Source organism: Aptenodytes forsteri, unplaced genomic scaffold, assembly GCF_000699145.1.
Source record: "Aptenodytes forsteri isolate BGI_AS27 unplaced genomic scaffold, ASM69914v1 Scaffold70, whole genome shotgun sequence".
NCBI classification, from domain to species: Eukaryota; Metazoa; Chordata; class Aves; order Sphenisciformes; family Spheniscidae; genus Aptenodytes; species Aptenodytes forsteri.
In genome coordinates this window covers 1340113-1361113 of record NW_008795690.1, presented here as the reverse complement: position 1 = coordinate 1361113, position 21001 = coordinate 1340113, and the positions used below count along the sequence as shown (strand labels likewise).

General features: G+C 39.0%; 1 protein-coding gene across 2 annotated transcripts; it reads left to right on the top strand.

Moving 5' to 3' along the window:
- Nucleotides 1-7527: 7527 nt before the first annotated feature.
- Nucleotides 7528-16760, top strand: LOC103901884 (fatty acyl-CoA hydrolase precursor, medium chain). 2 transcript variants are annotated; one of them, XM_009282845.1, is made up of 14 exons: nt 7528-7634; nt 8406-8610; nt 9456-9600; nt 10048-10181; nt 10518-10671; nt 11567-11668; nt 12585-12689; nt 12821-12871; nt 13380-13520; nt 13605-13691; nt 14708-14855; nt 15061-15192; nt 15505-15577; nt 16003-16760. In XM_009282845.1, exons 1-14 carry the CDS (start codon nt 7562-7564, stop codon nt 16175-16177), a joined length of 1725 nt encoding a protein of 574 aa, XP_009281120.1. In that variant the 5' UTR covers nt 7528-7561; the 3' UTR covers nt 16178-16760. The 2 variants fall into 2 exon arrangements, with proteins under 2 accessions (XP_009281120.1, XP_009281121.1); XM_009282846.1 differs by lacking the exon at nt 12821-12871.
- The last annotated feature ends 4241 nt before the right edge of the window (nt 16761-21001 follow it).

The following is a 21001-nucleotide window of genomic DNA, read 5'->3' as shown; positions in this document are numbered from 1 at the left end:
GGCACTTGGCCTTGTTGAATCTCATACAGTTGGCCTCGGCCCATCGATCCAGCCTGTCCAGGTCCCTCTGCAGAGCCTTCCTACCCTCGAGCAGATCAACACTCCCGCCCAACTTGGTGTCGTCTGCAAACTTACTGAGGGTGCACTCGATCCCCTCATCCAGATCATTGATAAAGATCTTGAACAAGACCGGCCCCAAAACTGAACCCTGGGGAACACCGCTCATGACTGGCCACCAACTGGATTGAACTCCATTCACCACAACTCTCTGGGCCCGGCCATCCAGCCAGTTTTTGACCCAGCACAGAGTCCACCTGTCTAAGCCATGAGCCGCCAGCTTCTCTAGGAGAATGCTGTGGGAAACGGTGTCAAAGGCCTTACTGCAGTCCAGGTAGACCACATCCACAGCCTTTCCCTCATCCACTAGGCGGGTCACCTGGTCATAGAAGGAGATCAGGTTGGTCAAGCAGGACCTGCCTTTCATGGACCCGTGCTGGCTGGGCCTGATCCCCTGGTTGTCCCGCAACGTGTTAGAATTTGTTTAACACTAATTTACTGTCTTCTCCATTCTTTGTCACGTACAGATTGCTGTTTGTGAAGCACAGTAAGTTACTCATGTTGTCAACAATTTAGCAAATAGGGCATTTGCTAGAAAACATCACTGTCATTATACCAGCACTGTTCATGAATTTGCCAAATAGCTTTGGCTGAAAAATAAATTGAAGGAAAGGTCAATTAAACTTGCGGGGGATTAGTGGAGTACTTGGGAAGCAGGAAATCTAGGCTCTCTTCTTTTCCTGAGGAATTTAAGCTAATGTCTCCTCCATTCCAGGAAATCCCATGGGCTGTCAGGCTCCAGAGAATGGGGGACTCAGTCTCTTTTGCAGATAGTATTCCAGTTGTGTTGATTAGAGCAAGGCTTGGAACTCCAGTGTTTCATTTTCTGTGTGAAGATCTAATGGTTAGGTTAAAGACTATTTTCTCCCATGACTCAATATTTAAGCATTTTATTCAAAATGGAACCGGTCCATTGAGGAAGCATTAAGGGTATACTGCCAAAATTGCCTTTGCCTTGTCAGTTTGGGCACTCCCATAGGATTCTGGAAGTTCTGGTTCCTTCAGGCAGAATCCCGTGTTGCTACAGTCCAAATGAATGTGCCAATCATTGAACAGTTAGGTACAAGATGCCACATCCTCAGGAATATTATGAATCCAGCAAGTTGCTTTAATTGCATATGCCTAAAACAATAATACTCAGGATGGAGGATTTTCTTTCCCATGAAACAAATTAGGAGCAGTTCTTATTTTGACAAAGAAATGCAGAAATTCTACTTATTTTAAGTGAATTCACCATTTTTTATGCTTTTATTTTTGTCATTTGCACAGTAGTTCATAGTCTGTTTCAAAGCCTACGTAAATGAAAGTATTTCCTTTTACTCCATTGAACTTCGGAGCAATTCAGCTGTGTTGTAAAAGCATTCGTTAATCTGTTACTAGAGCCTTTTGGTTTTTCTTGGGTTTTTTTTTTTTTTTTTAGTTATGTTATCCTACACTAGAAAACACTATACAGTTCTTTTTCTATTTGCCTGGATTTACTGAGAGCATTAAAATAGCGAATATTTTTCTTGATGTATTGAGATGCATTTATAATTAATAACACACGGTAACAAAAAGTATTTTCACCTACCTGATACAGGGGGCATATGTGTAACTATATTTAAATGAATATTCTTGAAGTGTTGAGGCATGGAATGATATCGTCTTGTATCAGAATGAAGAAATCTTTGCCTAGTCATGCTCTGAATAATAGGGAGAATTTCAGTCCCACAAAGCTAGAATGAGATCTATGAAACTGAAACACGTGTCCCATTCCTGTTGTAATGGGACTCAGGAGACATGGGTTCTTTTTTTGGTTCTGCTTCTGGTTTCCTGAAAAGCTACAGGCAAATCACCTGTCCTGGTTTCGGCAGGGATAGAGTTAATTTCCTTCCTAGTAGCTGGTACAGTGCTGTGTTTTGGTTTAGGATGAAGAATAATGTTGATAACACACCGATGTTTTAGTTGTTGCTAAGCAGTGCTTACACTAGTCAAGGACTTTTCAGCTTCCCATGCTCTACCGACTGAGAAGGCTGGAGGTGCACAAGGAGCTGGGAGGGGGCACAGCCAGGACAGCTGACCCCAACTGGCCAAAGGGACATTCCATACCATGGGACGTCATGCTCAGTATATAAAGCTGGGGGAAGAAGAAGGAAGAGGGGGACATTTGGAGTGATGGCGTTTGTCTTCCCAAGTAACCATTACGCATGATGGAGCCCTGCTCAGGGAGTGAGCGAGCGGCTGCGTGGTGCTCAGTTGCCAACTGAGGTTAAACCACGACATCACCTTATTTCCTTGTACCCTAATTCCCCAAATTGTAGAATAAGGATAATTATGCTAATCTCATTCATAAAGAGTGCTGAAATCTTCTCTTGATGATTGCTGTATTACTAACATATTGCAGGTATGGTGCCTCTGTTGTAATCAGTAAGTTATTACAACATATTCACAGACTGAAATGCTGCTTCTGTAGTAGCAATGTTTTGATTTCTGCCACATGTAATAATTATTTTGTATTTTGTCTCTCGGGTGAAGTTACAGAGGAAGAAAAGAACCTTAGTAGAACTCTAATGAAGTACTGGGCTGACTTTGCTCGAAATGGGTAAGAATCATGAGACTCATTACACATATTACTGGTTTGTACTGACTCCAAAGTGAATTAGCTGTTTTATTGATTCAGTCTTAACTGCTGTGATTTAATTCCCTTGCGACTGAAAAGGGCATTCACTCTTTCTTTCTTGTTGTTTACAGAAATCCTAATGGGGAAGGTTTGGTTGACTGGCCATCTTATAACCTAAATGAAGAATACTTACAGATAAACCTAAAAGAAAGCCAGAAAGTTGAAAAAAAAAGAAGGTAGACTTCTGGAGGAAGGTGATGTTTGAAAAGACAAATAACAAAAGAACGGAAAACAAGAAGGTTAATTCAGAGTTAAAATTTACAGTCTAAACATGCATATAATAGGCAAACTATTAGGTTAGTAAAAGAAATTACTTAAAATAATTTTGAGGATAAAATTATGTTTCCCTTCATTTCACCTTTTCTTCACAATTGTCATACTTGCAATTATTCACTGTAATAATTCCAACTGATCTATTTCCCCTTTGTGATTCTTTACTTCTTCCTGGATTCGTGTCTACAACAGAAGCCTCACTTATTAAATACAGGTACTGGATTTCCCCACTGCTCAGGTTTTTCTGTCGCTTCCCCATGACTGAAGACAGAATGTAGCAGCAACATTGTTTTAATAAAGTGAAATCAATAAAGTAAAACTGTCTTTTGATGTCAAGTGTATCAGTGATGGTAGAGAAGTTTTGGTCTGTTTTAGATACAGAAATGTCCTCTTTGGGGAAAAAAAATCGAACTAAAAATCTTCTGCTTTGTAAGTCAGTTTTACAACAGAGATAGTATATTTCTGACTGTTGTGATACGTAATTGGTAACAGTGGTGCTGGAATTAAGACTTCTGTCAAATGTTAGAAAAGGGAGAAACAGTCTCCACTAGCCACACTTTTTTTTCTTTTAAATTTAGCAATAACTCCCTTAGAAGGATTAATGTTGGTAACATAGTTTCACACTTTCTGTCTTTTCCATGGTGCTTTACATTGTGTTCCAGGCTGTTCTCTGTGTCATTAGTCAGTTCCAGATTCTCTGTTTGCACTGGGTCACAGGCCTTCATTACTAGTGCTGGAGAGGGATTCGCTTACCAGAATTATTCCCGTGCCCTTACCGGCTGATGTGCGCTTGGACTGCCAAGAACAAGTCTTGAACATCTCATTTCAGTGTTGTCAAGAACTCCTTTCTCTGCTAAGTCTTGTTTGTTTCCCCTATCTGGCTCCTAGGCTGCTCCAGCTATCCCAGCCACATTCCTGACCTTACTGCTACCTCACGGCAGCATTATGCAGCTCCATAGATCCTATGGGGCACTGGGCAGCTGTTCCCCCCTTTTTTCATCTCCCCTCTGTATCTCTGGAAGAATTTAAGATTGTTCATAGCTAATAATGTCCTACAGCAACTAACTGGTCATCCCTTCTTTCTGAATGTCTTTATTGGAAGAAATTGGGTGGGATTTCCTACCTCTTTCTGCCCAAATTCTGTTGCCAGTCAGAACTCGGGAGGTAGGGTTAGACTGTTAGCACAACTGCTGTTTTGGTAAGTGGGAATTCCTGCTAAGCATCTGTCCCTTCTCCTTTGTTTTAGCTAACATGTTTTGTAAGGGGAATATAATTTCAAAATTGTCTTGATAGATTTTCATTGCACATACAATTCCCCTGAGGTCCTGTACTACTCCCTTTAAAAGGAGATAAACAGGCAGCATTGTATGTATATGCACAGAATATATGCTTATGTTGTAAGTGTATGCAGAGAAGTGCAGTGGAACTGACTTCTTATACACAGGCACAGTGCTAAAAATAAATCACAGTGGAAAATGTCAAAAGATTTTACTCCTATCTACTTAGGGGTGAGTGCTCTGATACTCTGTCCCATCCGAGAGACATCCTGATGTGAGATTACCGCATGCTAAAGAGACAGTGTTAAAGCTGTCCAAGCGCTAGCTTCATAGACTCTGGCTCTAAGCCAGCTTCATTGAATACTCACCAGGGGCTGAGTAAAAAACCAAACTGACCCTGTTTTAAATGCAGACTTCTAAACATTTCTACCATACATACTTGAGGCAAAATGTAATTGGGAGCTCTTATGCAATTATGGGCCTATAAATGTGATATTTGTCTCCATTTTTCAGCTATTGAAATCAAGAAAGGTAGCAGTGCATTACAGTATAAAGAGGCAAATATCATATGGAAGGATTTTTTTTGATTGATCCCTGACTTATGCGTTATCCACTGATTGAGGGTAAGCTGCAAAACATTCTCTCTTAAAATTAAATGCCAGGCAGGATTCAAGAATTCCACTTGCCAGGTATGTAGCAATGTCTCCAGATTCTACAAGTTTAGTCTATGTCACTAGAGTAAGAGTTTCCACATTTGCAGAGCTTATAGGTCATGCTTGTAGATCCATACAAAGTATCTACAGGCAAGGCTGTAGGGATCTAAAATCCCATTTGTTTATTTATTATCTTATTGTAAGTAAGATTGGCAGAGTTTGCAGAAACCGGTTTGCACTGGTAATATTTTCAGAATGGCTGCTTCTCTGGGACTGTGGATGGAATATGGGCTGAGACATTTTGCAGAATGGGTACTTGAGAGAGAAGTAGTGAGTAGAACAAAGGTTGAAGAGTAAGGCTTGGAAAATAGTAAATGAAGGGGAAAAATAAAGGGAAAGCAAATGGGAAAGGACAGAGTTTAGTAAAATCAGTAAAGAGCAGGAAATAGAAAACAAATTGTTTATGGAGATAAATAAAGTTTGTTACAGCAAAAGGAAAGAGCAGCAAGCAGAGTACACAGCATTTGGCTTTGTAGCAAGGGACGACTCCTGTAGTTTGTGGGTCACAAGTGAGTTGAGGCATGCATGCCTATCAGGATGGACACCGAGTCACAAGCAAGGATTCTTGTAGTTCCACCGCGCATGGAAAGTTTTCCCATGCCAGGAACCAAAGCAGTTCAATGTAAGTGGAGACAGTGAGAGAATTTGCAACAGTATTCAAGCAGGCAAACAGGAGTGCAGAGCTTACTACTACACAGTACTTCTGCCCTCGGCTTCTAGGAAACCTTTATCACACAGATAAAGGTAGAAGATAGCTTATGCTAAACTCCATCACTTGTACCCCAGGCACCTGTTTCCATTCATTGCATTTGACAGTGCGTACATCTATCAATACAGTATAGACTGTACATTCATAACAGTGCAGACTAATCCCAGACCAGTTTTATTGACCTTTAGTGTCATGAACTTCACTCTTGAGAAACAAGAAAAAAGTCTCCCAGAGAACATCTATACAGCTATAAAAATTCTGCAATTAAGTTATTGACCACATTATTTCCTTAGAAGCTCAAATTTACAGTTATCCCATTTGCCAATGTATACTGTGCACTAACCATACACTCAGAAACAGCTGATATGCACGCTAGCATAGCATTGGCATTGTTAACAGTGTAGCTGCTGCAGCACAGAGCTCAGTACAGCGGGCAGGAGTCTCCTGATTAACAGAGCAAATGCTGAAGACAGTCAGCATGCATTGAATGTGTACATCTGAAGCTACCTGCCAACAGTTTGCTCTCTAAGCCGTCCAGTTTAAAGTTGACCGGGATTTACCTACAAGGGCTGTAAATCACACCTGTGCAGATATACTTAGGAAGACTTGTAGTAAAGTACACAAGCACAGCCATGGTACACAGGACTACTAGGTGCATCAGATATGTGCTGAACTAATTTAATGACTGTGGGTCTTTACAGTTGACTTAGCTGAAAACAAAGGTGCAAGCAGTAAATTAATCTATAGAAATGCTGTCTCTGACAACTGAGAACTTTCGTGATGTAAACTTGCAAAACAGCCTTCCTGGGGCAAGAGCTACTGAGCCCTGCCAAAAAAAAAAAAAAAAAAAAAGGCAGAGCCCAAAGCTTACATAAAACTAACACAACCTCTTAGTTAACATGGGCACAAAATCTCTTTTATTTCTGTATAGCTGTCTCTTCCCTCTTTTTCATATCATGCTCCCATGATAGATGTGAGTTCACGTGGAAGTCCATAAACCCTCCTGATTTTTCAGAGGCATTAAATGTATAGTTACCACCCAAATCCTTTAATATTGTTCCCACACTACAAATGCTGAGAAATCGTCTCTGAGTGTTGCAAAACTCATGTATTGTGTTAGATACCAAACAAACATCTCTGAATATGCAGGACTGAATGACAGGTGGAGTATCCACCCTGCAGGAAAAGCTAAGATTTTTCTAGTACTGTTTTTGTCAAAAAATATCCTTTTGTGAGAATAAAAATCCCTCAATTTTTACTTGAGCAAAAGCACATTTTTCAGGAGTATTGTTTTGGATTTTGCTGTTTGTGGCTATATTGTGTGTTCCATACACTGAGACATTAATACCAAAATGAAGTAAACAGATTTAATAAAGTAAAAGTGTAGTTCCCTTCCTGGTCTCTTCACGGTGTAGTGTGAGGAAATCCTAACTTGGCTGAAAGATGGTAGTGTTACAGCAGCAGGACGAATCTCCTGGTGCAATGGAAGACTGTTTTCAAAGCATTTTAAAGCACATAGTTGATGCCTGAGGTTTTGTGAATAAGATTTATAAGGAGCACTAGGGAGCCAGTATGAAACTTGTGGGGCCACTCTGCAAGGCAGGAGGTCTCTCCGTTCCCATGTACAGCTGAGCTGCCATGCGCTCCCCTCAGAGTGGCTTACAGGCAGGGCAGTTGCTCTGGCTGCCCGTGGCTGGGTTGGCTCACAGCTTGAGCACTGCTTTTCCTAATCAGTGGCCTTGCGTAACAGTTATACTTAACAGAGTATATAAGGCAACACACTGAGGAGGTAAATATGTGACTAGCTTTCAAAATGGCAACTGGAAAGGACACATCGCTGCTGTCCTTGATTCTCACCGTCGGGGCCACAGTGCTTGTAGCTACTGGTAAGCTTCAGAAGGGTTTTTACCTACTGCCTTCTGTAAGGAAATAGAGCACGTGTGCAGCTTGCTCACCTAGGGGAATCCCAGCTTTATTGGAGGATCTGGGCACCCAACCTTGCTGCATAGAAATTAAGTCTGAATAGTTCTTAATTTATTTTTGTGATCTGTTTTCAGTCATTTGTCTTATTTGCCGTTTTTGCAAATAGAGAAATCAAATTCCTGTCCCAAAATCTTGTCTGCTGAGGCAGAGGAGACCACTGTACCACATTTGTAATTTGGTATTGAGAACTTTCACACCGATCTTAAAATGATTCTTACCTAAATGTTAACAGTATTTGTATATGCCAGGCTATTTTCAGGTATGTTAGAAGATTTTTCTTTTGGTTGTACATACTATCAAGGGTCCGGAATATATTTTGTGTGTTCACAGATCTTTTCTTAAAAAGGAAATGCCTTTTCTTAATGAGAGCAATTTATTGGACTTTTAACAAACAACCTGGATCAAAAAGGATTAAGATCTATATGCAATTACTAATGTGTATGGATAGTAAGACAATACATATGATACACCTGAGGGAGATTATACGTACAAACCAATCAGAATGAAGGCTGAAATAATGTCAGCTATACTGATTAGAGTTTATTGAAGCCTTATGTGTGAAAATGAATTGTTTAAGCAAACAAAAGGTGTATATTTAAGTAGCTAAAGCTCTCGGAAATTGGTAATTACTTACAAATAGACCAATTATGTGATTTTGTTCTTACATCCCCCAGGACAAAAAGTAGAGCAACCAGAAGTGGTGACCAAATATGGGAGAGTCCAAGGGCACCAATTCAAAGTAGATGCAGCTGAGAGGAGCGTAAATGTCTTTTTGGGACTTCCTTTTGCTAAACCTCCAGTTGGACCACTGAGGTTTTCTGAACCCCAACCACCTGAGCCATGGAAAGGTGTCAGAGATGCCACTTCATACCCACCAATGTAAGACAATGGCAAACCCATTGATCTTTTTAGTAATTTTATATTATATGCAATTCCAGGACTCTGATGTACAGGGCAATCAAAAGCCACAAAGATAAATCCCTTGGTGCCATCTTGTTACCACCTGCAACTGTTACAATGAATGCATTTCTAAAGACATCTTTATAAGCTGCTGCTTTTATTAAAAACTCTTATTTAACGGGCATCAGTGATGAACTAATATGGACCAGCACTTTGCCAATAATGTTCTGTTTTGGGAGCATTTGGCCATTACTTAGCAATGCTTGTAAGCTGCGTAGCAGAAACAGAAAGAAGCTGAGGAAATGTTGGAATAAAATATTAGAAGAAAAAAATGCTGAGTGAGTCACATGTTTAATAGGACACATAAGAAATGCAGACCAATTCTAGTCTATATTGTAAATGTCTTACTCCATTTGTACTACTGCCCTTGTTTAGTGCAGCAAGCCTAATAACTACCATTACAATATAAAAAGCTGTTGAAGATGTAAAAGAATTAATCTGTATTTTCATTGAAGTAATTTATAGCCACATGTATTTGCAGGTATATTTCTGTAATATTTTGAAACATGCAAAATTATACCTGCATGTCACTCTGTACTGCTGTAGACTGTGGCTCCTTTTTATGGATCTCTTTAATGCCAGGTCAAAGGAAGAAAATACATTAAAAGTGAAAAAAAATTTATGTTTTCTGTTGCCAACAATCTAGGAATGTACTAGAGACTGGTTTCTGGAATGCACTTTATTGTGGAAGTACAAAAAAGCTACACTTCATAGCTTTGAGGTTTTAGTTTTTTCTGTTGCTTGTTATTTTTTCATTTATTCAGGTGTCTACAGGATAAAGTACAAGGACAGGTTTTTTCGGACATTATTACTAATAGAAAAGAAAAAGTTCTTCTCCAAGTGTCTGAAGATTGCTTATACCTAAATGTGTATACACCCGTTTCTACAGAAAAACAGGAGAAGCTGCCTGTAAGTAAAATCATTATAAAACCTCCAGCAAAATAATTTTACAGCAAACCTACAACCTGTACTATATGCAGACTTACAGCTGCGGTTTTGTGATTATGATCAAGTTACATGCTTTGCCCCAGTAAATATTTGCTGAGGTTTAAAAGATACACAGAATCCTATTTTACAAATAAAATTTTATTGACATTTTAACTAGGTAATGTTTGATTTCCTCTAAAAAATCTGTGAAAAGTCACGGGGCACTGGTATAATGTAAGTTTTTAATAAAATCAATGCCATTTTGTAAGGCTGCAGATCTCATATTCAAAAGACTTCTACCATTTGTGAAATGTAATCTGAACGAGTTAGGAGTGAACAGCACAAAATAGTATATTTTGGTTTATATTTAGTTTTTAATTACTGGGAGCTCTTATCTGTGCTGGGTTGTTTCTGGTTTTGTCTTTCCAGGTCCTTGTATGGATCCATGGAGGTGGATTAGTTTTTGGAGCAGCTTCATCATATGATGGTTCAGCATTAGTGGCCTTTGACAATGTAGTGGTTGTAACAATTCAGTACAGATTAGGTATTGTTGGATATTTTAGGTAAGATATTTTATCTCAGTTTTTGCTAAGTGATTTCCAAAATTATGTGTGCAAAGCCTTTGTGAAGAGATGTGCAGAATACTTGCTTATGCAAAGAAACTATATGTTTCTTAATTACATATGCAACAGTTGGGAACAATTTACAAGTTCCAAGTCAGCTTCCAAGTCCGTTCTTGTTTAATTGCTCCTCTAATCTCAACTCTGAGCCATTTGTTTTTCAGTTACGTAGAGAAGCTCTGTGTAGGAAATGGCAGCTGATTTCTTATGCCACAGATTGTATTTCTTTGCCTTTTTTCTTGCATTGAGCATTTAAACAAATCTATTCTTTCTCTGCAGCACTGGTGATAAGCATGCCCGAGGTAACTGGGGGTATTTGGATCAAGTAGCAGCTCTTCAGTGGGTTCAGGAAAATATCATACATTTTGGAGGAGATCCAGGATCCGTCACTATCGCTGGAGAATCTGCAGGAGGAATCAGTGTTTCTGCTCTTGTAAGTTCACAGTAATATTGAATTTTAATTACTTTGGGAAAAAAAAATACAGTCCACGTTCATTTTTGGTACCTGCATGAAGTCAGTGAGAGAAAAGGGATGGTTTTATAGTAAATGACACATCACCTTGGTCTGTAACACCATGTGATATCAATACAGCTTCTGATTGATGAAAGTGTTCTTTTCATACCCAAATCTTGTAGTTCAGACCCAAAATGTTATGCCTTATCTACTAAATTAAATTCTGGGGTGTTTTTTGCAGTGCCAAAAACCCAAAAATTTATCCTTATGAGAAAAGTCCTTTAAGAGGATGTATTGCCTATTTCCTGTTTGCTTTGACAGTCACTTGTGCAAAGTAACCGAGGCGAATAGTCATGATAGCTGAACTAGATGTGCATTTTGTGACCCAGAGATGATGTAAACTTTTTACATCAACACTGAGCACATTGGCTAAGAGGTTCTTCTTCTCCAGTCTCTCACAATTTGGTACAGATCACACAGTGAAACCAGTGTTCAGTGATACACGTGATAAAAATTCCTGTTTCCTAAGCTTCTGCCGTCTGGCCAATAGTTCTTTATTTCCCTTCTGCAGCACAGCCAGACTATCTTGGACACAGTTATATTCGATCCATATCTGGCTTGCAGTGTAGTTCCATGAAGTCTTGGAAGCAAGGTGCTATGGGAGGTGAAAAGGCAGGCATGAACTCCTTATCCCTGATAGTGCTGCCAAAGCCTTTTGCATAGCTGAACTATGATCAGAGGCTACAGAATAACAGTCTTATGACATTTGTTTTCAAAATGTTTTAAATGGCAATTCCCGATATTGAAATTCTAAGTCAGTGGTCAGAACATAATGCTTGTCATGCTTTTAATGCTCGTTCTTGCTTTTTTACAGGTCTTATCTCCCCTGGCAAAGGGCTTGTTCCATAAGGCCATTTCAGAGAGTGGTACTGCAGTCAGGATTTTGTTCACTGACCAGCCTGAGGAGGAAGCACAAGTGGGTGTTTTGTGGTAATTTAATTATTTTTCCAGATAGTTTTGCATATCTTAAACTGTTTATTCCAAAATGTAGAAACAGGGTTTTTTTCTTGTGAAACTACAACCACAGTCATTAAAGACAGTATTTCTGTGCACAAATAATACGTGTTTGCTTTGCTTTTCAAAGACCCAAATATCCACCTATGTCTGAGTGAAAGCAAAAGACTAAGGAAGCAAAGAGAGAAGGCAGGGAAGAAGTGTGAAACGTAAAGGAATACTATAACATGTACTGTCGTCACGAAAATTTGAGCTATAATTTTTGGCTGGAAAATGGCACCAGATTCTGTATACTCTTCTCTTCCCCTCCTGTTTGATGCCTGTTGTGTGCAAATAAACAAGACTTTATTCAATTTGTTTATATTTGAAAAGAAGAGCTGACTTCAACCCTTTTTTTTTTTCAACTACAAGAAACAACTTCCAGGAACCTAGATTTGATAATCTCGGATATAGAAGAGGCAACATTATAATGAGCTCTAATGACAGCTGTTACTCCACCCAAAAAGACATCATCAAGAATGGTGTAATGTGCTCTTTGTTACCATCTACATGGTTGTATTCTGACTGTGCATCACTCTAACTCCTTTATGTCATCCTGCCTTCTCAGCCCAGCATGTTATTTACCAGAATGACTATCTTGGTCTACTTCTGTATCAAAATATTTTAGAGGAGTATGTTTTGCCCTTCTGCTTAGCCCACAGTGTGAAGGCTTATGAGGGCTTCCTGTTCTCTACATCCGCAGCTGGAACACGTCTGGCTTCAGTGATCCTTCTGCAGAAGCTTAGACTCCCCCCTGCTGGACTCTCAGGCTCGGTGGCACATAGAGCCTTCTATGGGAAGTAGATGAAAAAGTGGATGTTTGTTTTTATTGATTGCAGAGAATTGTTGCTGCCTCTGGCTGTGAAAAATCCAGTTCAGCTGCAATAGTTGAATGCTTAAGAGAAAAAACAGAAGAAGAGATAGTACAGATAACACTAAAAATGGTAGGTGGAATTATACTTCTTGCATTTAAATGACATTTCAAATTTTATCATAACAGAGTATGCTATTTGTGTGTTGTAATATTAGGAGAACTTGAAGTGAACGTAACATCTGACTTTCTTGACCTTTTCAGGATTTCACAACACTGCAGCTGTGCTATACCTCACCAGAAAAATGTGAACAGGTTACTTCCCTTTCATTCTGCATAGACTTTGAGCTACTTGTGTTTTGCTGTCATGCTCTACCAGGCGAAGGAAAAGAATGTATGAAATGTCACAGTTTCTCCTGGAGAACTGGAAAATTAATTAATATAATATATTATGTCCTACTTAAAATTTCTTATCACAGGCTTCCACGTTCTTTTGCAGTTTCAACACAGAAGTTAGTTTTTCCACTACTGCTCCATACATCCATAATAGGATTGAACTAACTAAGAAGAGATGTAAATTGGACACCATCACCTATGTTTCACAAACATTAAAAATATAATGCTAATCTTCGCAGAATCTTCTGCCTAGTGCAGAAAATCTGTCAGAGAAAATTTAAAGATGGCTTGAATACTATTATTTCTTATACTTTCACTTGGCACTTAATTTGTTTTGCTTTGGAACTATAGTAAAAATCTGAATTTTTTTTCTAGAAGCAAAATTTGTGTATTAATGAAGCTTTCTTTTTTTTTCCCCCCCCTCCAGTCTTCCCTGTTCATCAGTGCATATACAGATGGTGTATTTTTTCCGAAGAGTCCCAGGCAATTACTATCTGAAAAAATGATCAATGCAGTCCCATATATAATAGGAGTAAATAACTGTGAATTTGGATGGTTACTTCCTATGGTAAGAGACTTATAATGTTGTTAGTTATATATCATTTTGTTAATATAAGATTTTCTGATAAATATGATTCTCTGTATCATGCAGACAATGAAATTTCCTGCTTACACAGATGGTCTGGATGAAGATGTTGCACGTCAAGTTTTACAGAGATGCTTAGCATTATCACTTAAGGTAAGAGACCATTTTCAGAGTAACCCAGTGCTCCTTCTTCACTGGTGTGGTTCTATATTTGTACTCCTGGAGGGGTATATTTTATAGGCAAACTTTGTTCTGTTTGACAGCTTCCTACCATGGGGCAGTAATGGGCAGCAGACATGGTGTATTCCTGTTGCCACTAGTGATTGAAAATACACTTTAAATTTCTATCCTAAATGACCCTCTTTTTTAAAAGGAGTTCTGTGGAAATCCAGGAGCGATTCAGGTACCTAAACATAGATCTCTTGTGACATTTTAGATACCCTAGGTTATCCAAGACATGCATGGTACCAGCAGGTATGACACAAGACCTACAGAACACACCGTTCTGAAGCAGTAGCTGGAAGCTAGAAAGGATAACCTGAGATGTTTAAAATGGCACTGAGACCTATGTTTAGGTATCTTGAGTTTTCGCTTCCCTGTAATTTACAAACCTCTCAGCCTTCTGGTTCCTTTGTGCTCTCCTGAAACTACTAAATGTAGAAAAATGCAGATTAACGGGTAAGAATTAAGGACTTTATAAACATGGCCAGTACTTGCAATGGATCATTCAGTGTCACAGACATCCATCATGAACTTGGAAAGGCAGAGCCCAGGCTTGTTCTGAAAGGGAGTAAATTATGGCCGTCTACAACAATAAATGAATTTTACGAAAACCAACAGGATTTTTTTTCTCTTATGAGGGTTATTTCCACAGAAGGGAGAACAGGCTACCATATCTATTTATCAGCATCACTGACTGATGTTTATCTAAAGATGTGTGATCTTTAGAGCTTGCAAATCTCTTTTCCCTGAGAACATCTATATCTGGTAGCTGTGTAACTCCCCATTCTGAGCTCTGAGCCACACTCTGGCATAGTTGAGGATTTTCTCTGAAAGAAGGTAATGTTTGGGGTTTAGCCAGGGACATGCAGATGGCACACTCAGTTAGTGCTGTTACTCTTTATAATATTCATCATCATTATAAGAAGTATTTTTGTTGTTTATTTCAGGGTCTTACTTCTGGAGATGTTGATCGAGTATACAATGAATACATCGGGAATGCAGAAAACCGTGCTCAGGTGCGAGATGGCCTTCTTGATGCAATAGGAGACTGTGTGTTTGTTCTTTCAGCCATTGAAGTTGCTAGATACCATAGAGGTGAGTCTCTAATTCAGCATCTATTAGAAGAAATGTAGAATTCCATCCTGGGGTGTGTTTATGGACAGTATGCATTGCACTTCGTTATCCAAAGGACTGATAGTGTTTTCATTTTATCAAAATAGCTTGTAATGAAAGTTTATCATCTTTGGTGGCAGGTATTTTCAGCTCTCAGACTAACACTCTTCTGTATATTTTCTACTAGATGCTGGCAACCCAGTCTACTTTTATGAATTTCAACATCGACCAAGTTCAGCAACAGGTGTTGTACCAGAGTTTGTAAAAGCAGATCATGCAGATGAGATTGCCTTTGTCTTTGGAAAGCCATTCTTAGCCGGTGATGTATCCATGCTTACTAAAGTATTCCTTTTCAAACATCATTATTATTAATTTTACTTATTGGAGGGCTTTTAGAATAGACTTTCTCTCTTAGAAACATTGAAATCAACATAAGCATTTTCTGTCTTTAGTAGTAGTTACTTTTCATGAAATCATTCATCTGTAGTTCTCTCCCAGAGTTCTGCTGAGGTGAAACTCCCATAGCTCAGAGTAACAAGTAGAACTCATTACAGTCTATTGGAATTGATATAGCTCATACTTTTTTGATTATTTAGTTTTTAATGTTGCCATTTCATCTCTCACTTTGCAGGGTATGCTACAGAAGAAGAAAATAAACTTAGCAGAACTGTTATGAGATACTGGACTAACTTTGCTAGAAATGGGTGAGAATCATACTGCTAATTACAGCTCAAGTTTCATCTGTGCTGCCTGAAACATAATAGCAATACTTACATGGTGGTTCCTACAAATTTGGCAGAATTTAAGATAAATATTGAAGCAAATTATTTCTATTCTTAATGATTGCAAGAAAAACCTTTTAAATGAACCTGCAGACCAAAAAAAGAAAAAAAAAATCCCAAGAGCTATTACTCCATCTGTAATGGAGTTTTAGATGCAAAAGTAATGGCAATTATTAAATGTTTGCTATTCCACTGATGAGCGTTTTGATAAAAAACATCCAACTATTCAGGTACTAGAATCACATAATCTGATCTCTCGCTATTTTTCTGAAATGCTCTCAGCCTGAGCAGTCAGAGCACAATTGATAGGCAAATGGAAAGCTAACTTTTCATTATATTATTTCCAGAAATCCCAACGGAGAAGGCTTGGTCCACTGGCCTCAGTATGATATGGATGAAAGATACCTGGAAATAGACCTAATGCAAAAGGCAGCAAAGAAATTGAAAGAACGCAAAATGGAGTTTTGGACACAGCTCACAAAACAAATGATGAATGAAAGGAGAGAACACACAGATTTATAAGACTTGTGGAGGGTATAGTTTGCTTTTAAAACCTGAAGTAAAGTCAAACAAAATTAGTTTCTCAGGATGCAGAGTTTAATAATCACCTTCTAACTCACTATTATGTAATCTGTTGTCATGATCACAGTGAAAGGAGAGAATCAAGGGAAATTTGGAATGTTTGTGGGACTAAAAATCACTATTTAATGAAGGAAGCAGAAAAACACCACAATCTTTCAGGCTCAAAAAGACCATGGTGTCTACTCAGTGGATATCAAAACTGAATAATGCTGCTGTGAGAAGGGGGAATGAGGGGGAAATTGGCAAATATATTGAAATCTGTAAGAAATTACCTATACAGAATATATCCTAAGTGTCAGAATATGTTATATGCTTATTCCCCTCTTCTTTCAGAAGAGAATGGTCAGTTGTCGTTCTTGCAGCCTTTTTCCACTTTCTTCAATTGGAAATAGCTTGTAGGGAGCAGAGCATCCATCAAAAAACATGTGAGATGGGCTTGACATCTCACAAATGAGGACAGAAAATCTCTATTTGTTTTCTTGTTTTGTGAACTGTTATAAATAAATGTTGCTTTTGATTTTTTGGAACTTCCTCTTCTTTCACTTAACTGATAGAGGCTAATTCCAAGAGGTTAAATCACACCCATGAAGCCAGAAACGTGCCCAGTTTCTTTCTTTAACCTAAAGGATTTCAGATATGATTTTTCCAGCTTTCTTCACAGGACTTGGGTCTCAAGGCTGTAGGGTTTTCACAGACTATTCTGTGGGGTGATTATCTGTTCTTCAACCCTTCTGGCAAAGAATTCACAATTCACCGGATGGAGGAAGGAAGCATTGCTGGCAGGACAGACACCCACTGAGACAGAGCGAGAGCAAAGTATGATGTTGTTCACTGCATGTTGTTAGCTCAACGTTGTCCATGGGCCCACAAAGGGAAGAGCTGCTGATGTGAAAAGCATGCACCCCCAGTCTTCCTCCTTTCAAAGGCACTAGCAGCTGTGACCACATTTTTGGCATATCTGGAAGGCGTCAGGGCACACAAGTAGTGGAGTGGCTTTTTTGCAAAGTTACATGACAAGCAAGATACACTTGCCAGGCACAAAGGAACACACAATGTAAGCAGCCAAGAATCTGTAAGAACTCTACTCATAACAATAAACAAACAGCAGTAAATTAGCTCTAACTACCCTCTTAACGGGTGTCAAGCTCATCCTCTCATCTCCCACAGCATCTCACAGTCTACGGCTACTCTTCTCGGGAGGGGCTGCCACAGTGACACATTGGCAGCCCAAGTCCGTGCCTGCAGGTGTTGATTTCTTGAGGATGTCTTCTTCCTCCTCACCTCTGGGTTCACTTGGGCGGGCTTTCACACATTGGTGGACCTCGAGCAGTGTGATCTATACTGAGCCTCTGACTGGCTATCCCCTTTTGTGCATTTTTTCCGTAACTTGCAAAAAACACTAGTTGTTAGCATTACTTGCAAAAAGCCATCACTAAGTAACAGCTAATTGTAGCAACAGTGTTCAACCATACTGCTAGTTCTGTCACATATTTCTTAATGCAGCATATGGGGCACACTGGGCATTTTATTCCTTCCCCTGTTCTGATATGAAGTAGCCTTTAAGTCCGTTATTGGTTGGTTTGTTGAATTAGTGTTTCTGTCCTTGTAGGTTCACAAAAAACATTATCTTACACATGACAGAAAAGATCCCATGTGTTTGTGAATGCGAAATCATAGGTATAACTTCTGTGGAAAAGTGAGGCCCTTTATTTTATTAGGCACATATGATACCAAAGTAGTTTCTGACTGTGTGAGAAGAAGCATTCTGTCCATCTGTCTGCTTTAAAACCCCAAATATAAAGAATGGTATGCTTTCAAACAGTTGAGAAAGGAATAATACTAGGGCCACAATGTATAGGTTACCTTTAAGTAGCGGATTGCTACATTATGCTCCAAATCACATTTTATTTTATGTCTTTAATATTAATGGTCACTTGGTATAGATACCCAGTTAGGCTCAAGGTAACAGTACATATACATTAAGTACAAATGTATGCACGGTGCACCTATATTTGAAGAAATTCTTAGCAGTATATTTAGTTGATAATATTCAGCAAGAACTGCTGCTATTGTTCTGTTTTTCACATTCTGTCAATAGAACACTTAATCTTTTTAAAAAATTTATTAATTATACCTAATTTCTATAATTGCCTTTCTAAGTTGGTGACCAAGTATGTTTGTTATGTGCCATTCCTACTTCTCAGGTCATCTCTCCTCTGGCAAAGGGTTTGTTCCATAGGGCTCTCTCAGAGAATGGAGTTGTAGACATAGAACTCTGATAACTGACTGTCCTGAAAAACAAGCTAAAGTAAGTAATTTTAAAACATATATTGTTCCACATTTTAGTATTTTAGCAGTATTCAATATTATTACTGACCTTTTAATATTGTAGCTTTCCACATGTTGATGCTTCCTGTGAAAAAAATCCATTTGCACACCCATTTATGATACTGCTTTGTTCAAATTTGCAAATACTCAGTATCATGCATGCTGTTGTAACTTATGTCACAGGTTTTACATGAAACATGACTCCGGTTTTCAGCTGTGATGGAAGGAATTGGAGTTCTGCAAAATCACTTAGCATTCCCAGCACAGTGCAGCTGATGACTGTTCACTGTGACTCAGTTGCTGAAGAAAGCACTGCCCACGGAGGAGTAAGTAGCATAGTTAATATAAGAAAATTGTCGGTCTTTTGTTACGCTGATTGCAGGGAATTGCAACTATGCTGGCTGTGAGAAACCTGATTCAGCTGCAGTGGTTCAGTGCTTAAGAGAAAAAACAGCAAAAGAGGTTGTAAACATAACTCTAAAAATGGTAGCTAGTGCTGTACTTTGTTTTATAAGACAGAATAAATCCTTCTCTAAGACTAAGATAAGTTGAAGCAAAACCATCGTATGACATTTGCTTGGCTTTTGCAGGACTTCACAACAGTGCACTTGAACAATAATACTGCACCTGAAGAACCTGAACAGGAACATTCCCTGCCCTCCTTGTGGTCTGTTCTTATGTGTTTCAGGGTAGAAGTGCATTCATCACAGGAATGTAAACAATTAATGCTTTTTTTTCCCTGGGAACGGCTATGAACCAGGCAGGCTCACGAATATCGGACAGGAGAGTTAAAATTGCAAAAATGGAACTGGCCAGCTTTGGGCAGTCCTTTGTGTCATCGGCAAGGCACTTCCTAGCAGCTGGCTGATTTTTTAATACAGTGTGCAAGAAGGAAGGACTGCATATTGGAGGAAGTACTACAGCAACCTTTGTAGGAAGTACAGTCATTGAGAAACCTCTTCTTTTTGCAAAACTGACTTTTTGTTAGTAGCTGTTTTACCTGTTGCCATGACCAGTTTTTCCATATCACTGTGCTGGCTTGTCAGTTCTTTCGCAATCTTACCACCTAAGCTTATTTTAACCCTGTTACTCATCCAACCCTAAGAAGCTGGAGTTAGAAACTGGTTAACAAGTCACTCTCTGCCTTGAGCATTCAGTATTAAATTCTTGTGCGGTACTAAAATTATGTAAGAGAAACTCAGAACAATGCCTGAAACTTAGTACCTTTGACATTATGTATTATAACTAAAAATAGGTCACTTGGGTGGTTTCTTTAGGTCAATACTAAGAAAGCTGAATTATCTTTCCAAGCAAAACCAATATGCAAATAACAAAGGGGTACTTTTTTCTCCAGCATTCTCTCTTTATTGATGCAGTTGTGGACGGTATATTTTTCCATCACTGCTACAGGCTGATAAAAGGATCAATGCAGTCCCGTACATAATAGGAGTAACGAACCATGAATTTGGATTTCTACTTCCAACTGTGAGATGCCTATAATGCCTTTTATTTATACGTTGATTTCTTAACTATTCAGGACCATAGGAGCTCAGAGAAAACATTCTTTTTACTCTGCAGGTGCTGAAATATCCTCCTTTTGCAAAAGGATTGGACTAAAATGTAGCATTCAAGCATTAAAGAGCACAGAGTCTTTCACAGTAAGAGGCAATTTTAATGTGCTAATTGACTTTTATCTAGTGAGGGTTGGTACCTCAGACCTGCACTAGTCCCCGCTTTGTTTCCCCCTTCATTTTCTTGGACGCAGACACTGCAGCAGAATTCCCCCATGTACTGCAATGTCCTTCAACTAAGTGCCAGATGTAGGGGGGGCATTAGGTTGCAGTTCAGGCTCTGCAGAGGGTCCGTCTGTTCAGGGTCCCTGAGGCTGGTTCCCAAGCTCCAGGAGATGCTACATGTATCTGAGGAGAACAACCTATCCCCGAAGAGAATGGAGCCATGAGCTGGAGATAATTCTGTGAAAACTCACAATAAGATTATTCAAATGTTGTTTCCTTTATGCGAGTGATTTCCACATATGGAAAACAGCAGGCATTGCTGACTGGTCGTACCTGAGCAGGTATCCATGCAATTCCCTTTTGAGCTCCTGCAAACCTCTCGCTTCCAAGTGGGGCTTTAACAAGTAACAGTGAAGCACCAGCTTTGAGTTTCGATTACTTGTTTTACTTGTCTATTAGACAATCCAGTGTACTTTTATGAATTTCAGCATCAACCAAGTTCAACTAAATGTTCAAAACCAATCTTTGTAAAAGCAGATCATGCAGATGACATTGGCTTTGTACTTGGAAAGCCCTTCTTGGCAGGTATCTGCGTTTGCTAAATAATCTGTTTACTCATCATTTGTACTTGAGCACTGTTAAGATAAAAACATTTCTGGTAAAATAAGAAATTTTAGAATTCTTGTAGAGTACCGGACGC